This window comes from Rhinopithecus bieti, unplaced genomic scaffold, assembly GCF_001698545.2.
Source record: "Rhinopithecus bieti isolate Rb0 unplaced genomic scaffold, ASM169854v2 scaffold_16234, whole genome shotgun sequence".
Lineage (NCBI taxonomy): Eukaryota > Metazoa > Chordata > Mammalia > Primates > Cercopithecidae > Rhinopithecus > Rhinopithecus bieti.
Window position 1 is genome coordinate 921,516 of NW_016808946.1, and position 14,361 is coordinate 935,876.

General features: G+C 48.8%; 1 protein-coding gene across 7 annotated transcripts in view; it reads left to right on the top strand.

Moving 5' to 3' along the window:
- Window positions 1-2,072: 2,072 nt before the first annotated feature.
- Window positions 2,073-14,361, top strand: part of LOC108539344 (cortistatin) — a 21,535-nt gene continuing 9,246 nt past the window's right edge. For 3 of the 7 annotated variants that reach the window (XM_017887933.1, XM_017887932.1, XM_017887934.1), the window contains exons 1-4: window positions 2,073-2,757; window positions 6,349-6,472; window positions 7,154-7,187; window positions 12,757-12,823. In XM_017887933.1, the coding sequence (XP_017743422.1) occupies window positions 2,707-2,757; window positions 6,349-6,472; window positions 7,154-7,187; window positions 12,757-12,823 (276 nt within the window). In that variant the 5' untranslated portion in view covers window positions 2,073-2,706. Of the gene's footprint in view, window positions 2,758-3,188; window positions 3,566-6,348; window positions 6,473-7,153; window positions 7,251-12,756; window positions 12,824-14,361 lie in introns of those variants that run through there. The other 4 variants (XM_017887936.1, XM_017887937.1, XM_017887938.1 and 1 more) reach the window with 4 other exon arrangements.

Here is a 14,361-nt window from a genome sequence, read left to right on the forward strand (position 1 = left end):
TTTTTTTTGAGGCGGAGTCTGGCTCTGTCGCCCGGACTGGAGTGCAGTGGCCGGATCTCAGCTCACTGCAAGCTCTGCCTCCTGGGTTTTACCGCCATTCTCCTGCCTCAGCCTCCCTAGTAGCTGGGACTATAGGCGCCCGCCACCTCGCCCGGCTAGTTTTTGTATTTTTAGTAGAGACGGGGTTTCACCGTGTTAGCCAGGACGGTCTCGATCTCCTGACCTCGTGATCCGCCCGTCTCGGCCTCCCAAAGTGCTGGGATTACAGGCTTGAGCCACCGCGCCCGGCCCAGATGAGATATTAAATGAGTGCCTAGAGCGAGGACAGGTGCAAAGTACTCAGTGTCACGGCAACATTGCCAGCGGACATCCCTGGCCTTCTTTCATGCTGTAGTGCAACACTGACACCTAGTGGTCCGATTATAGGGCTACTTCTTCAGCAAGGAAGTGTTTCAACCAAATATTAATATATACTTTTTTCATTATTATTTTTTTTTAGAGACAGTGTCTCCCTCTGTCACCCAGGCTGGAACACAGTGGTGCGATCATGGCTCACTGTAGCCTTGCACTGGGCTTAAGTGATCCTCCTGCCTTGGTCCCCCTAAGTGTTGGGATTACAGGCTTGAACCACCACACCCAGCTCCATTTTCTGTAATGAACACCTCAGCCCTCGACCTATTTCTCAGAGCCTTTTTTTTTTTTTTTTTTTGAGACAGAGTCTTGCTCTGTCGCCCAGGCTGGAGTGCAATGATGCAATCTCAGCTCACTGCAACCTTCACCTCCTGGGTTCAAGCAATCCTCCTCCCTCAGCCTCCCAAGTGCTGGGATTACAAGCATGTGCCACCATGTCCAGCTAATTTTTGTATTTTTTGGTAGAGACAGGGTTTCATCATGTTGGCCACGCTGGTCTCGAACTCCTGACCTCAAGTGATCTACCCACCTCGGCCTCCCAAAGTGCAGGAATTACAGGTTATCGGCCACCGCTCCTGGTCTCTGAGACTCTTCAGTGCCTCTGTATTGCACATATGTCACTGGAATAATGTTCTTTAATCCTGGAAAGCAACTGCTTTAAAATGAGGGAACACACAGGTACAAAGCGCAGGAACTGCCTGGGACGAACTGTTACTATTTCTTTAGCTCTTATGGGAGGCAATCGTTCAAAACCTCACACATGCCTTGTGAGGTTGGAACTACTGTCCCCAATTGATAAATGACGGACATGAAGTTTGGCCAGGTCCTGTGACGTGCTTGGGGTCACCAGGTTCGAGGGAGGGAGCTGGGCTCTGCAGCCACGGTGTGCTTGAGTGGGACTGCTCACCAACCAGCGCCCGGCCTTCTCTCCTGCTGCAGGCTTGGGCTCACCCTGGGTGGCTCCCCTGCCCAGCCCCACGCTGCCCACTAGGGAAATCCATCAGAGGCCTCCTCTGCTTGGGCTGGAGGACTGGCCAGGTAGACTGGGATGCCCACAGGGAGCAGTGGACAGAAGCGAGAAACGCCTGTCATTTCCAGATGCCACCCACTGAGCAGATGCAGAGGAAAGTCCTCAGAAGGCTGATTCCTCCAAAAAGCTTTGATCTGGGTTTCAGCCCCCGGCAAGCTTAGGGAACTTGAGGGATGTCTATGAGAAAGGAAGACAGGAATGGCTTTATGAGATTTCCTTCCGTTCTAAAAGTAGCACCTGCTTGTGACAAATGCAGAACACAGAAATATAAGCAATAAACAAAAAATAATGAAACAAAACAAAACCCTAGAAACACAGGCAGGGCATGGTGGCTCACACCTGTAATTCCAACACTTTGGGAGGCCGAGGTGGGATGATTGTTTGAAGCCAGGAGTTTGATACCAGCCTGGGCAACATAGTGAGACCTGGTCTCCACAAAAAATAAAAATTAGCCAGGTGTGCTGGTGCGAGCTTGTGGTCCCAGCTACTTGGGAGGCTGGAATGGGAGGATCACCTGAGCCCAGGAGGTGGAGGTTACAGTGAGCCTTGGTCGTGCCACTGCACTCCAGCCTGGGCGACACAGCAAGACCCCTGCCTCTCAAAAAACAATGAAAACAAACCAAAATTGGGTTTGATGGTTTCATTTCATTGTTAACATAAAGGACAGTACCACTCGTGTCAGAATTATACTCCTGTCGATGGCAACAAGGCAGTTCCTGTTCCACTCGCTGAATGAGGTCATGGGGCGTTCATTCATTGTAGTCTGACTTTGTGACGCTATTGTTGGTGATAGAATGATAAAGTTGATGGTGGATTTTGCAAGATACACCTGAGGTACAGGTGCTTGGAGCTCTTGATAATGTGTACTGCGTTACATGATCCGTAAATCGTGGGCTATGCATCCTTTACACTCGACTGGAACACCTATGCACACACCTATGCACATACGTGTTTCGCGGAGAGTGGTGCTCAGCGCTGTGCCAGGTGCTGAATTAGGCTCTGGGGTGCAGCAGTGACCTGGGTGGTCATGTCTCCGCCTCGCCCGGCCACCTCCGTTGAGAAACCTGAGCAGGGAGCTGGCTGGAGGCCGACGGCGGAGTTCCCTCAACGGAGCGCCGCCAGGGGGCGCGCGAGGCAGGGCGGAGCTGCGTACTTTGTCCGCCCGCGCACCCCGTCGCTCGCGCCGCGGCGGGAGTATCCGACTTGGCCGCGCACCACCGCCCCTTCTCGGCCCTCCTACATTTGTCCAGGGTCGGCACGCAGTAATGGAGGAGGAGGCGGAGACCGAGGAGCAGCAGCGATTCTCTTACCAACAGGTACAGGAAAACGGTGGTCGGGCTGGGCTGGGGCAGGACGGCGTCGAGTTTCAGGACAGAAAAGGACCCCGAAGCCCAAGTTGGCCTCTCATCGGGGCCCCCATGCCCCGGGCGTCCCCCGCGGCTGCTGCTGCGCCTGCGTTGGCTCAACTGCCGCGGGTGGTGCTGGGAAGCGGTTTCCGCGGCAACGCGGCTGCACCCTGGCCTGCGCCGGCTGGGGAGGAAGCGGTTCTAGGGGAGTGCGCGGGTTCCGGGGGTCCGGCCGCGAGAGGCCACCTTATGGCTTTGCGATGAAGCCTCGGTTTCCCCTTCTCAGATGGGGTTGTTGTGAGGGTGGAACGTCGGCATTAGAGACACTCCAGGTGACGCCTGTAGCGCGGTTCGGGCCGGAGCTCTGGAACGCTGCTGGAGGGGTCGACCCCTCGTTACAGATGCAGGGACGCGGTGCGGACCAGTCAGGACCAGAGCTCGTCCGTAGATGTTGGTTCGAATCTCCGTCGCGCCAACTTGTGATCGTACCGACTCGGCCCAAATGCAATTTTCTTCCCTGCAAAATCGTCGTAGGCATCCCATTCGTTCCTTTCATCAGCGCCGGACATACTGGGCGGCAGAGGCTGAGAACCGTACTGTGCTGTGAAGAGGCGAAAAGCAAGACCCGGGGTGGCGATCTTAAAGACGGACTGAAGAAACGCGGGAATGAGCTCCAGACGCGGGAGTTTCCTCTCTACAAAGTTACATTGCAGCAGCTGTCTACCCTGTCCCTTGTATTTGGAGAAGTTCAAACCTTCAGAAAAGTTGCAAGAACATGGTACAGAACGCCTAGATGCCCCTCACCTCGATTCACCACTAGTTAGCATTTTGCTTTGTTTGCTCTCTTGCTTTGTTTCCTCCCTGATTGGAGAATTAATTGCAGATATTTTGACAGGTCGCCTTTACATTTTAATTCTTTTTTTATTTTTATTTTTGAGACTCCCGGTCTACATTTTAATTCTTTAGTACACATCTCCCAAAACAAGGCATCGGTTGGGCGCGGTGGCTCACTCCTGTAATCCCAGTACTTTGGGAGGCCGAGGTGGGCAGATCACTGAGGTCAGGAGTTCAAGACCAGACTGGCCAACATGGAAACCGCCTCTCAACTAAAAGTACAAAAATTAGCCGAGTGTGGTGGCAGGCGCCTGTAATCGCAACTACTTGGGACGTTGAGGCAGGGGAATCGCTTGAACCCGGGAGGCGGAGGTTGCGGTGAGCCGAGATGGCACCTTTGCACTCCAGCCTGGGTGACAGGGTGACAGAGCGAGACTCCCATCTCAAAAAAAAAAAAAAAAAAAAAGAACAAGGCATTCTCCTCCATCATCTCCGTAAATTATCCCACTCAGGAAGTTTAATATTGATGAAACGCTATTGAACGTGCAGTCCATGGTCAAGTGCCCCCACTTGTCCTAAAGATGTTTCTTTTAACTGTCTTTTTTTCCTTCAGGATTCCGTTAAGGATGGCACGTTGCATTTAGTCATCTTGTCTCTTTGGTCCTGCCTGCTCTGTTTTTGTTTTTTGTTTTTGAAACAGTTTTCGCTCTTGTCCAGGCTGGAGCGTAGTGGCTCCATCTCAGCTCACTGCAACCTCCGCTTCCCGGGTTCAGGAGGTTCTCCTGCCTCCTGAGCAGCTGGGATTACAGGCGCCCGCCACCACGCCCACTAATTTTGTATGTTTAATAGAGACGGGGTTTCACCATGTTAGCCAGGCTGGTTTTGAACTCCTGACCTCAAGTCATCTGTCTGCCTCGGCCTCCCAAAGTGCTGGGATTCCAGGTGTGAACCACTGTGCCCGGCCTGTTCTTAGTCCCCAGAACAGAGCCTGGCTCTCAACAGACGAACAAATGCTTACTGATGAAATGAAACTGCAAAGATGGGCTGAGAAATTTGCCCCTCAGCTGTGATTAGCCTGTAGAATATTTCCCCCTATTCATGTAACCAACTGTTCTTGGCACTTGGGCAGCAGTGAACAAAATTGACAGGGTCCTGCCCTTGAGGAGTTTAGTGATTTAGACTCTAAATGCAGTGATGCCCCCAGCCCAGCCAGGGGGAGGGGAGGGGAGGAGGAGGAAAGTCTGAGAAAAATTCCTGGAGCCAAGAGCATTCAGAAGACTTCATGTCCTGTACCCTGATCCCCACCCATAAGTAAAAAAGATGACGTTGAGCTGGGCAGGGTGGTGTGGGCCTGTAGTCCCAGCTCCTCAGGAGACTGAGGCAGAAGGTTCACTTGAGCCTGGGAGTTCGAGGCTGTAGTGTGCAGTGACCACACCTGTGATCTTCATGCCTCCCAGGTCGATGGCGCTTTGGCTTCTCCTACCAGAGGCCTCAGCTTACCTAGCCTTGTGAGGTCTGAAATTCAGGAAGGCAGATGCCCTCCTCATCTGCCTGACCTATATCCTGAGGTCCTGGACTTGCGTTTTTGGCAGTTCCTCCTCCTCTTGCCTATGCGTTGAACACTTGCTGGTAGATGTTGTGCCCTCGTGGGTTCAGCTTTCATCATGTGCAGCTCAGCTCTGTCTTCGCCCCGAGGCAGAGTACCCACACCTGGGCTCAACAGAACTGTCGACACGTGGCCGAGACCATTGCTTAGGCTGTCTTGCACTTGAGGCTCATCCTCCCCTCGGTAATTTTCTGCAAGCGGCGGAGAGATCTTTTTCAGAACCGAAAAGGGTTGCCAGGGAGCGGTGAGGGCCCCGTGGAGGTGGCCTCCCAACCCTCCAAATCGAGGTGGGGGTGCCCTCTTGAGCCTTTCCCGTGTTCCAGTTTTGTCCTCTGTGACATGCAGGCCTGGGGCTGCCAGGGGCTTGCAGCAGAGGGATGGGATCCTTCTGTATTTACTTGATTAACCACATGAAGGGCAAAGTCCCCTGCCTGGTTTTTCATTGTCTCCCAAACACCTAGCATGTGCCTTTACTCAGGCATGTGTCCAAACTCCGCAGATAGTTTGGAGTAAGGGAGTAAAACCATGCAGGGCCTTGGCAGGCACGAGTCTGATCTGCCTCCCCACTGACTTGCCATCCAATTCCTTATCTCTACCTGACATAAATCATAACCATTAACAAGGAGGTAGGCCGGGCGCGGTGGCTCAAGCCTGTAATCCTAGCACTTTGGGAGGCCGAGACGGGTGGATCACAAGGTCAGGAGATTGAGACCATCCTCGCTAATATGGTGAAACCCTGTCTCTACTAAAAAATACAAAAAACTAGCCGGGCGAGGTGGCGGGCGCCTGTAGTCCCAGCTTCTTGGAAGGCTGAGGCAGGAGAATGGCATAAACCCGAGGGGCGGAGCTTGCAGTGACCTGAGATCCGGCCACTGCACTCCAGCCTGGGCGACAGAGCAAGACTCCGTCTCAAAAAAAAAAAACAAGGAGGTAATGTTTCTACAAGTCACACTCCAACGGGCCTCATTAACTGATGAGTACACTTGAAAAGCCAGTCAGCCATTATGGAAAGCTCCGATGGAATTGGGCTGAGCAGACCCTCTCCTTGGTCTTAATTTTTTATGCCGTGAAAAGCTCTTGTTTGCAACCTTACCCATGAAATATTTCGATTTTTTCCCCAGAGGCTGAAGGCAGCAGTTCACTATACTGTGGGTTGTCTTTGCGAGGAGGTTGCATTGGACAAAGAGATGCAGTTCAGCAAACAAACCATTGCGGCCATTTCGGAGCTGACTTTCCGACAGTGCGGTACGAAGCTTCGGCCTCCCTGGCCATGTCTGTAAACCCCAAAGGTTGCTTTCACGTGGGAGCAGTACGTGGGTGGGAGCCGTGGGGAGTCTGACAGCAGACCGAGAATATTATCACCATCATGCGTTCTTCATGAACCACTGCTTTTTTTGGCTACGAGTTGTGGATATTTTATGGGAAGAACTCTTTTTTTCCTATTACACTAACACTGGGGCATTAACGCCTTTATTTTATTGTTTTAAACTGCCCTGACGGCTGGAACATTAGACATTACATTTTTTGTTTCAGTGCTTTATAACATTTTTGTATTACCCATAGTTTCTTTGACAGCTGAGCTTTAGCGTTGGTATTTGCTTGACTTCAGAGGGAAAACGAAAGACCTCACAGGCCTTAACTGTAGCAGAAGTTAAAGGGTAGTTTCTAGAAACCAAAGGCAGAGTCACAATTAATGGAAGACTTGCCATGAAGGGTGGAGGGCTCTGGGAAGGACAAGGAGGTCATCATGAATAAAAAAAGCTAAAGGCTCTTAGGGAATGGCGGGGCTCCTGGAAGCGCCTCCTTTCACCTTTAAGAAGGTTTGTTGTGTTAGTCACTGTACTGGCTGTGGAAATCAAGGCTTCACTTTTGCTGCTTCTGAAATTAGATGGGAGGGTGCCTAAAGTGTGTATCTTTCTCTTTCAGAAAATTTTGCCAAAGACCTTGAGACGTTTGCAAGGTGGGTAGAGAACTTGGTTATCCGACGCGGCGTCTGTGCAGCTCTTTGGGGCCTCTCCATCTGGTGGGTTATTTCAGGAGAGCTTTAGCTATTCAGTTTGCCGTGTGTTTTGTGGAGGCTTGTCTCTAATCATGGTTCTGCAAGAACATGACGCCTGCCTCAATCACGGTGATTCAGACTTATTTGAACATTTTTTGAAGTTTTCCAAGTATTTTTTTATTAAAGAACCCACGTTATTCAGTTCCAAGTTAAAAAGGTGTGAATACCGTCTCCAGGACCCTGAATGGTGGTGCCTGTGTTAAAAGCCATGTCTTCGGGTGGTTTGATTGCTCAGGGTTTGAGAACATGGTGCCCGGGGGTGGCTGCCCCTCTGCGGAGGGAGCTGCAGCATGTCCGCAGTGGTAATTGCTTGCAGGTGTACACAGAATGGCAGGCAGGGGTTTTCATTTGCCGCATTTGTTCTGAGTAAGACGCACTCCTTGGAAAGAGGGTGACTTGCTTTCAGCTGCTAAAGCCTCAGCTTTTACAGATGATTTATGTTCACCTCTTCAATTAGTACTGCAGGTAATTGAAAACAATTGCACCAAATTGCTTTTATGAAACAGTTTGAATGACAAAGGCCTGAAAGGGCGAAAGCTTTCTAATCTGCTGCCACTTGGATTCGGTGCCAGCCTCTCCCACACCCCTTACTTTTCACCTTGCTCCCGTTAGCTCTTTGTTTCTCGGATGCCTGTTTTGAATGAATTAAAGCGGTGGGTTCTCGGAGGGCAAGCTCTCAATCTGTCCTATTCCTGTGGATATTCGTCCCTGAAAACCGCTTAGCATCTTCAGCTTGACCAAAAGGGATAAGATAGTATGAAGGGATACCGGTAGCTCATGTGGCTTAGTCATTGCTGACTGAGGCGGGAGTCCCTTATGTGTGGCCTCCTCCCCGGTGAAAGATATTTATCACCTTTTTTTTTTTTTTTTTGCGGTGGGGGGGGGGGGGAAGGAACATTTAAATTACGTAAAAATAATAAATATATATATATTAGAGATTCAGGGTCTTGGTATGTTGCCCAGGCTGGTCTTGAACTCCTGGACTCAAGCAATGCTGCCTTGGGCTCCCAAAGTGCTGGGATTATAGGTGTGAGCCACCATGCTCAGCCTGAAAATACTTCTGTAAAAATTCTATTAAAAAAATGAATAGAAAGAGCATGGTAACACATTAGGCTTTCAGATATTCTGTGTTTTTTAAAAAGTACATAAAAGGTAGATTTTATTTATTTTTTTTTTTTTGAGATAGAGTCTCACTCTGTCACCCAGGCTGGAGTGCAGTGGTGCAATCTTGGCTCACTGCAACCTCTGCCTCCTGGGTTCAAGTGATTCTCCTGCCTCAGCCGCCCGAGTAGCTGGGATTACGGGTATGCGCCACCACACCTGGCTGATTTTTGTATTTTTAGTAGAGATGGGGTTTTACTATGTTGGTCAGGCTGGTCTTGAACTCCGGACGTCAAGTGATCTGCCCACCTCAGTCTCCCAAAGTGCTGGGATTACAGGCGTGAGCCACTGTGCCAGGTAAACGGTTGATTTTCTTTTGCTGGGTACTGGCGGGGAAGGGAGTATGTGCGTGCATGTGTGTGTGTATCTGTGTGTGGAGACCATAAGCTCCACAAGGAAGGACAACATCTTTTACATAAAAGTGTTCGTGGAGGCCAGGTGCGGTGGCTCACGCCTGTAATCCTAGCACTTTGGGAGGCAGAGGCGGGTGGATCACCTGAGTTCAGGAGTTCGAGAGCAGCCTGGGCAACAGGGTGAAACCCCGTCTTCTAAAATAAAATAAAAAAAAATTAGCCAGGTGTGGCAGTGTGCGCCTGTCGTCTCAGCTACTCAGGAGGTTGAGGCAGGAGAATTGCTTGAACCAGGGAGGTGGAGGTTGCAGTGAGCCGATATCGTGCACTGCCCTCCTGCACTCCAGCCTGGGTGACAGCGAGACTCCGTCTCTTTAAAAAAAAAAAAAAGAGTTTGTGGAAAGGCTGCCTCTGAGAACTGAGTGAGTCCAGAGTCCAGTGATGAGGCTCCAGGAATCTGGGGTGCAGCCAGAGGCAGGGAAGCACCCCGTCTTCTTGGCACAACCCACAACTACAGATTTTCTTTGAAGACTCATCCTTTGTGTGAATTCCAGTTTGCTTTCCTACAAAAAAGCTTTGTTTTCAAGTTGGTCACTGAATACAGTTGATTCTCCTGGAAGGCCAGCTTCGGTTATCTTGTGGATTTGAGTTGTCCCTGTCACACTTGCTCTACTCCCAAGACTGTCTTTACCCCAGTTTGAGAAGGATGGACTGTTTCAAGTCAACAATACCTTACCCAGCCTCTCTAGGCTTGCCTGGGAACCTAATGAGTATTTGTAACATTGTTTCATTAAGACAAATGTGTTTTCTTTTTTCTTTTCTTTCTTCTTCTTTTTTTTTTTTTTTCTTGAGACAAGATCTCTCTGTTACCCAGGCCAGAGGGCAGTGGCAGGACCGTAGCTCACTGCAACCTAGAGCTCCTGGGTTCCAGTGATGCTCCCACCTTGGGCTTCCAGAGTGTTGGTATTGCAGGCATGAGCTGAGCCACTGTGCCTGGCATCTTTTTTCTTTTTGGTGAACTTGTTATGAGAAGTTTCTGTGAGAATGCACAATTAAATTCTTTTTTCTTTTTCTTTTTTGCTTTTTCTTCTTTTTTGGAGCATTGGAGCAAGAGGGAGACTTGAGAACAGGGGCTGGATATTTTTTTTTTTTTGAGATGGAGTCTCTGTCTGTCGCCCAGGCTGGATTGCCATGGCGTGATCTCAGCTCACTGCAACCTCTGCCTCCTGGGTTCAAGGCATTTTCCTGCCTCAGCCTCCCAAGTAGCTGGGATTACAGGTGTGTGCCACTGTGCCCGGCTAATTTTTGTGTTTTTAGTAAAGACGGGGTTTCACCATGTTGGCCAGGTTGGTCTCAAACTCCTGACCTCAGGTGATCCACCCACCTCGGCCTCCCAAAGTGCTGGGATTACTGGCATGAGCCACTGTGCCTGGCCAATTTTTTTTTTTTTAGACAAAGTCTCTCTCTGTCGCCCATGCTGGAGAGCAGCAGCTCAATCTCGGCTCAATGCAGCTTCTGCCTCGCGGGTTCAAGCGATTCTCCTGCCTCAGCCTCCCGAGTAGCTGGGACTACAGGCGCACGCCACCACTCCTGCTAATTTTTGTGTTTTTAATAGAGATGGGGTTTCACCATGTTGGCCAGGCTGGTCTCGAGCTCCTGACCTCAGGTGATCCACCTGCCTCAGCCTCCCAAAGTGCTGGGATTACAGGTGTGATCCACCATGCCTGGCCAGAGAATACACAATTAAATTCTAAATCAATTCACTGGCAGACTTTGGAAAGCAACTGCCAATCTGAGTTGTTAATTTTTTTTTTTTTTTGAGATGGAGTCTCACTCTGTCACCCAGGCTGGAGTGCGGTGGTATGATGTCAGCTCACTGCAGCTTCCGTCTCCTGGGTTCAAGCGATGCTCCTGCCTCAGCCTCCCAAGTAGCTGGATTATAGGTGCCCGCCACCACACCCGGCTAATTTTTGTCTTTGTAGTAGAGACAGGGTTTCACTGTGTCGGCCAGGCTGGCCTTGAACTCCTGACCTCAAATGATCCACCCACCTCGGCCTCCCAAAGCTATGGGATTATAGACATGAGCCACCACACCTGGCCTGAATTGTGAATTTATTTAGCTTTGAAATCTGTAGTCTCCTAGTATTGTTAAACATTTTGAAGAAGATAGATATTCTATAGGACATACATTCTGAGAACTTTTGGGAATCATCTTTAAGGCTGTGTTACAAAGCATATTATATGAAAAATTGCTTTTTATTTTCCCTAGCTAGAGTAATTTTCTGGAGTTGGAGGTTTGACTTAGGAGAGTCTACGATATGCAGTGGCTGCTCCTTCCATCAAGGGCCTTAGTGCAGAGATACCGGAGGCAAAGCTGAAGTGGTGGGGAGGACTGAGATCATTGTTTCCTAAAACTTTCTTGTCAACAGATAAGTTCACTCTGTAAATGGTTCATTGTGCTTATTCCTTTTACTGTACTTTAAGAAGAACGTAAATATAGACAGAGCAGCCTGGTTGTGAGGTTGAGGCTGGGCCACCCTGTCCATGCGCACTTAATATTCTCCACCCAGACAGAACATCTGTACTGGCCTCGTTCTTTGTGGCTGCTCTTGTGTCACCTCTGTCTGTTTTCTCTCCTGTGTGGTCCTTGCAGGTTGCTAATTAGAAAATTCTCTCTTGAAGTGGGTATTATCTCATGACAAGCAGATACTATCAATCATGATGAGATGACGTGATATTTGTATATTTAGCAGAATGTGAAGGATTAATTTGGCCAAATTATGGAGAATAATTTCTGTGTGAATTCATCTTTTATCTCAGCAGTTGTTCAGTGAGGACTCACCGTGTGTGCTGGCCGCTTTGCTGGTTATTAAGGATGCAAAGATTCCTATTTATTCCTGCTTACAAAGTGCCTGTGTATTTTGTGGGAAAGTTAGAAATGGAAAGAAAGGGTATAATCAGAGTAATATATTATTGAATAGAGCTTATTATCTCAAATTACCTTTCCTAGCAAAGATAAAAGGACTAGAATGAGAATTTGAGTCCAACTTGTGAGCAAGAAGCAGACTCCAGTTTAAAGGATGTTCTTTGTGGCTGGGCACGGTGGCTCATGCCTGTAATCCTAGCACTTTGGGAGGCCGAGGCAGCTGGATCATGAGGTCAGGAGTTCGAGACCAGCCTGGCCAAGATGGTGAAACCCTGTCTCTACTAAAAATACAAAAAATTTAGTGGGGCACCTGTAATTCCAGCTACACAGAAGGCTGAGGCAGAGAATTGCTTGAACCCGGGAGGTGGAGGTTGCAGTGAGCCAAGATCGTACCACTGCACTCCAGTCTGGGTGAGAGAATGAGACTCCGTCTCAAAAAAAAAAAAAAAAAAAAAGAGGATGTTCTTTGTTCTACCTGTGCTATTGCGGAGGGAGGGAATGCATGAACTACCTGTTGGGAATGGGGCATTAGGAGGCATCTGCATATGCTTTTTCCTGTAAGTTAGCCCTTGGAGAACGTCAGAATCTTGACCTAAGTAAAGCCGTCCTTTGTGGAGGTTCTCTTTGTTCTTCTATTTAGTGTCTATTTAAGCAGGTACCCTCTGTACCGTGAGGCTCATTTTCTCTGCACTAGACCTTCTTGATCTTTCTGCGGCCTTAGCTGTGACCAAGGAAGCCAGGTTTAGAAGGGCTCTAAGCCCTCAGCCTCCTGTCTGTGTTTGTACTCTTCAGGTACCCTTGGCTCTAAGCGGAGGTGGAGAGATGGGCCTTTGCTTTCTCCATCTCTTTACTTAATTGGGGTCTTAGGAACTTCACAAATTTTTGTGTCACTTTTGCTTAATGCCCTTTATCTAAAAGGATGGGCTACTTAGAGATCCCTGCTCTCTTGAAGTCTAACCGTGAACTTCTGTGTTTCATCAAAACTTTAAATAATACCAAACATTTTGGTGACTTGCTTCTGCCCTTTCTGCAGACATGCGAAAAGAACCACAATTAACACTGAAGATGTGAAGCTCTTAGCCAGGAGGAGTAATTCACTGGTGAGAGATGAATTTCTTTCCTCACTTCCCTTTCCCATCGGAATACATTATTCCCAATCAATCACTTGAAGCCGTGAAGTGATTCCCCAGGGCACCTTGCATTAGAAACTAGAGGTGGCTGAACCATTCAGACCTACCTGTAATTTACAGTCTTGCTTTCATTATGATGGATCTTGCTAAGCCAATTTGAAATTTTCTAATCAGCACTCTCTGGATTTTATAATTTGCCTTTTTTTTGTAATATCTCAAAACTTTGGTCCCATGTTTAATTTACAACATGATGTCAGAGACTGGCCACAGGCTAATCTGTAGGGATAGTGTTGCTACTGTGTTCACAGTTCTCCAAATGGGCCAGATATAGAAGGAGTTTCTGTATGGCTGGATATGCAGGAAAAAGCACGTTTTCCATCTTTTCAAGTCTAGAAATCATTTTGACCAAGCCTCTGTTGTTCAGGTGAAGACTCAGAGATGCTGTGGTCATCCCAGGCTAGTGGCTTTGGCCAGTGGCAGAGCCAGCACGCCGGGGAGATTTCCTGACTGAGTCTGATGCTGGACATTGAAGCACTTGATGGCTGTGGTAGAATGTGGGCCCCACAAGAGCAGGGGCTTTTGTCTCTTTGTTCTCTCTCCATCTGTGTTGCCTAGAATAGTCCTGGCACACAGGAGCAGCTCAATAAATAGTTGTTGAATGAATGAATTTGTATAGCAGTTTACAGGGGCTTTTCTAGATACTATTTTACATATATTATCTAATGCTCACAACTTTTTTTTTATTTCTTTTTTTTTTTTTTTTTGATGGAGTCTCACTCTGTTATCCAGGCTGGAGTGCGGTGGTGTGATCTCAGCTCACTGCAACCTCCACCTCCCGGGTTCAAGCAGTTCCCTGCCTCAGCCCCTCGAGTAGCTGGGATTACAGGCTCCTACCACCATGCCCGGCTAATTTTTGTATTTTTAGTAGAGACAGAGTTTCACCGTATTGTCCAGGCTGGTCTTGAACTCCTGACCTCGTGATCCAGCCACCTCGGCCTCCCAAAGTGCTGGGATTACAGGCGTGAGCCACCGTGCCTGGCACTTTTTTTTTTTTTTTTAATTTTAGACATGCGGTCTCTCTGTGTTGCCCAGGCTGGTCTTGAATTCCTGGACTCAAGCAGTCTTCCCGCCTTGGTTTCCCAAAATGCCGGGATTACAGGTGTGTGCCACAACATTTTTTTTTTTTTGACAGGGTCTCACTTTGTCACCCAGGCCGAGTGCAGTGGCGCAATCATTGCTCATTGCAGTCCCCGTCTCCTGGGCTCCAGTGATCCTTCCACCTTAGCTTCTCAAGTGGCTGGGACTACAGGTGCATGCCACCACACCAACTAATTTTTGTATTTTTTGTAGAGACGGGGTTTCACCATATTGCCTGGGCTGGTCTCAAACTCCTGGGCTCAGATGATCTGCCTGCCCTGGCCTCCCAAAGTGCTGGGATTACAGGCATGAGCCACTGCACCCAGCCACAACTCTTTTTTTTTTTTTTTTTTTTTTTTTTTTTTTTTTTT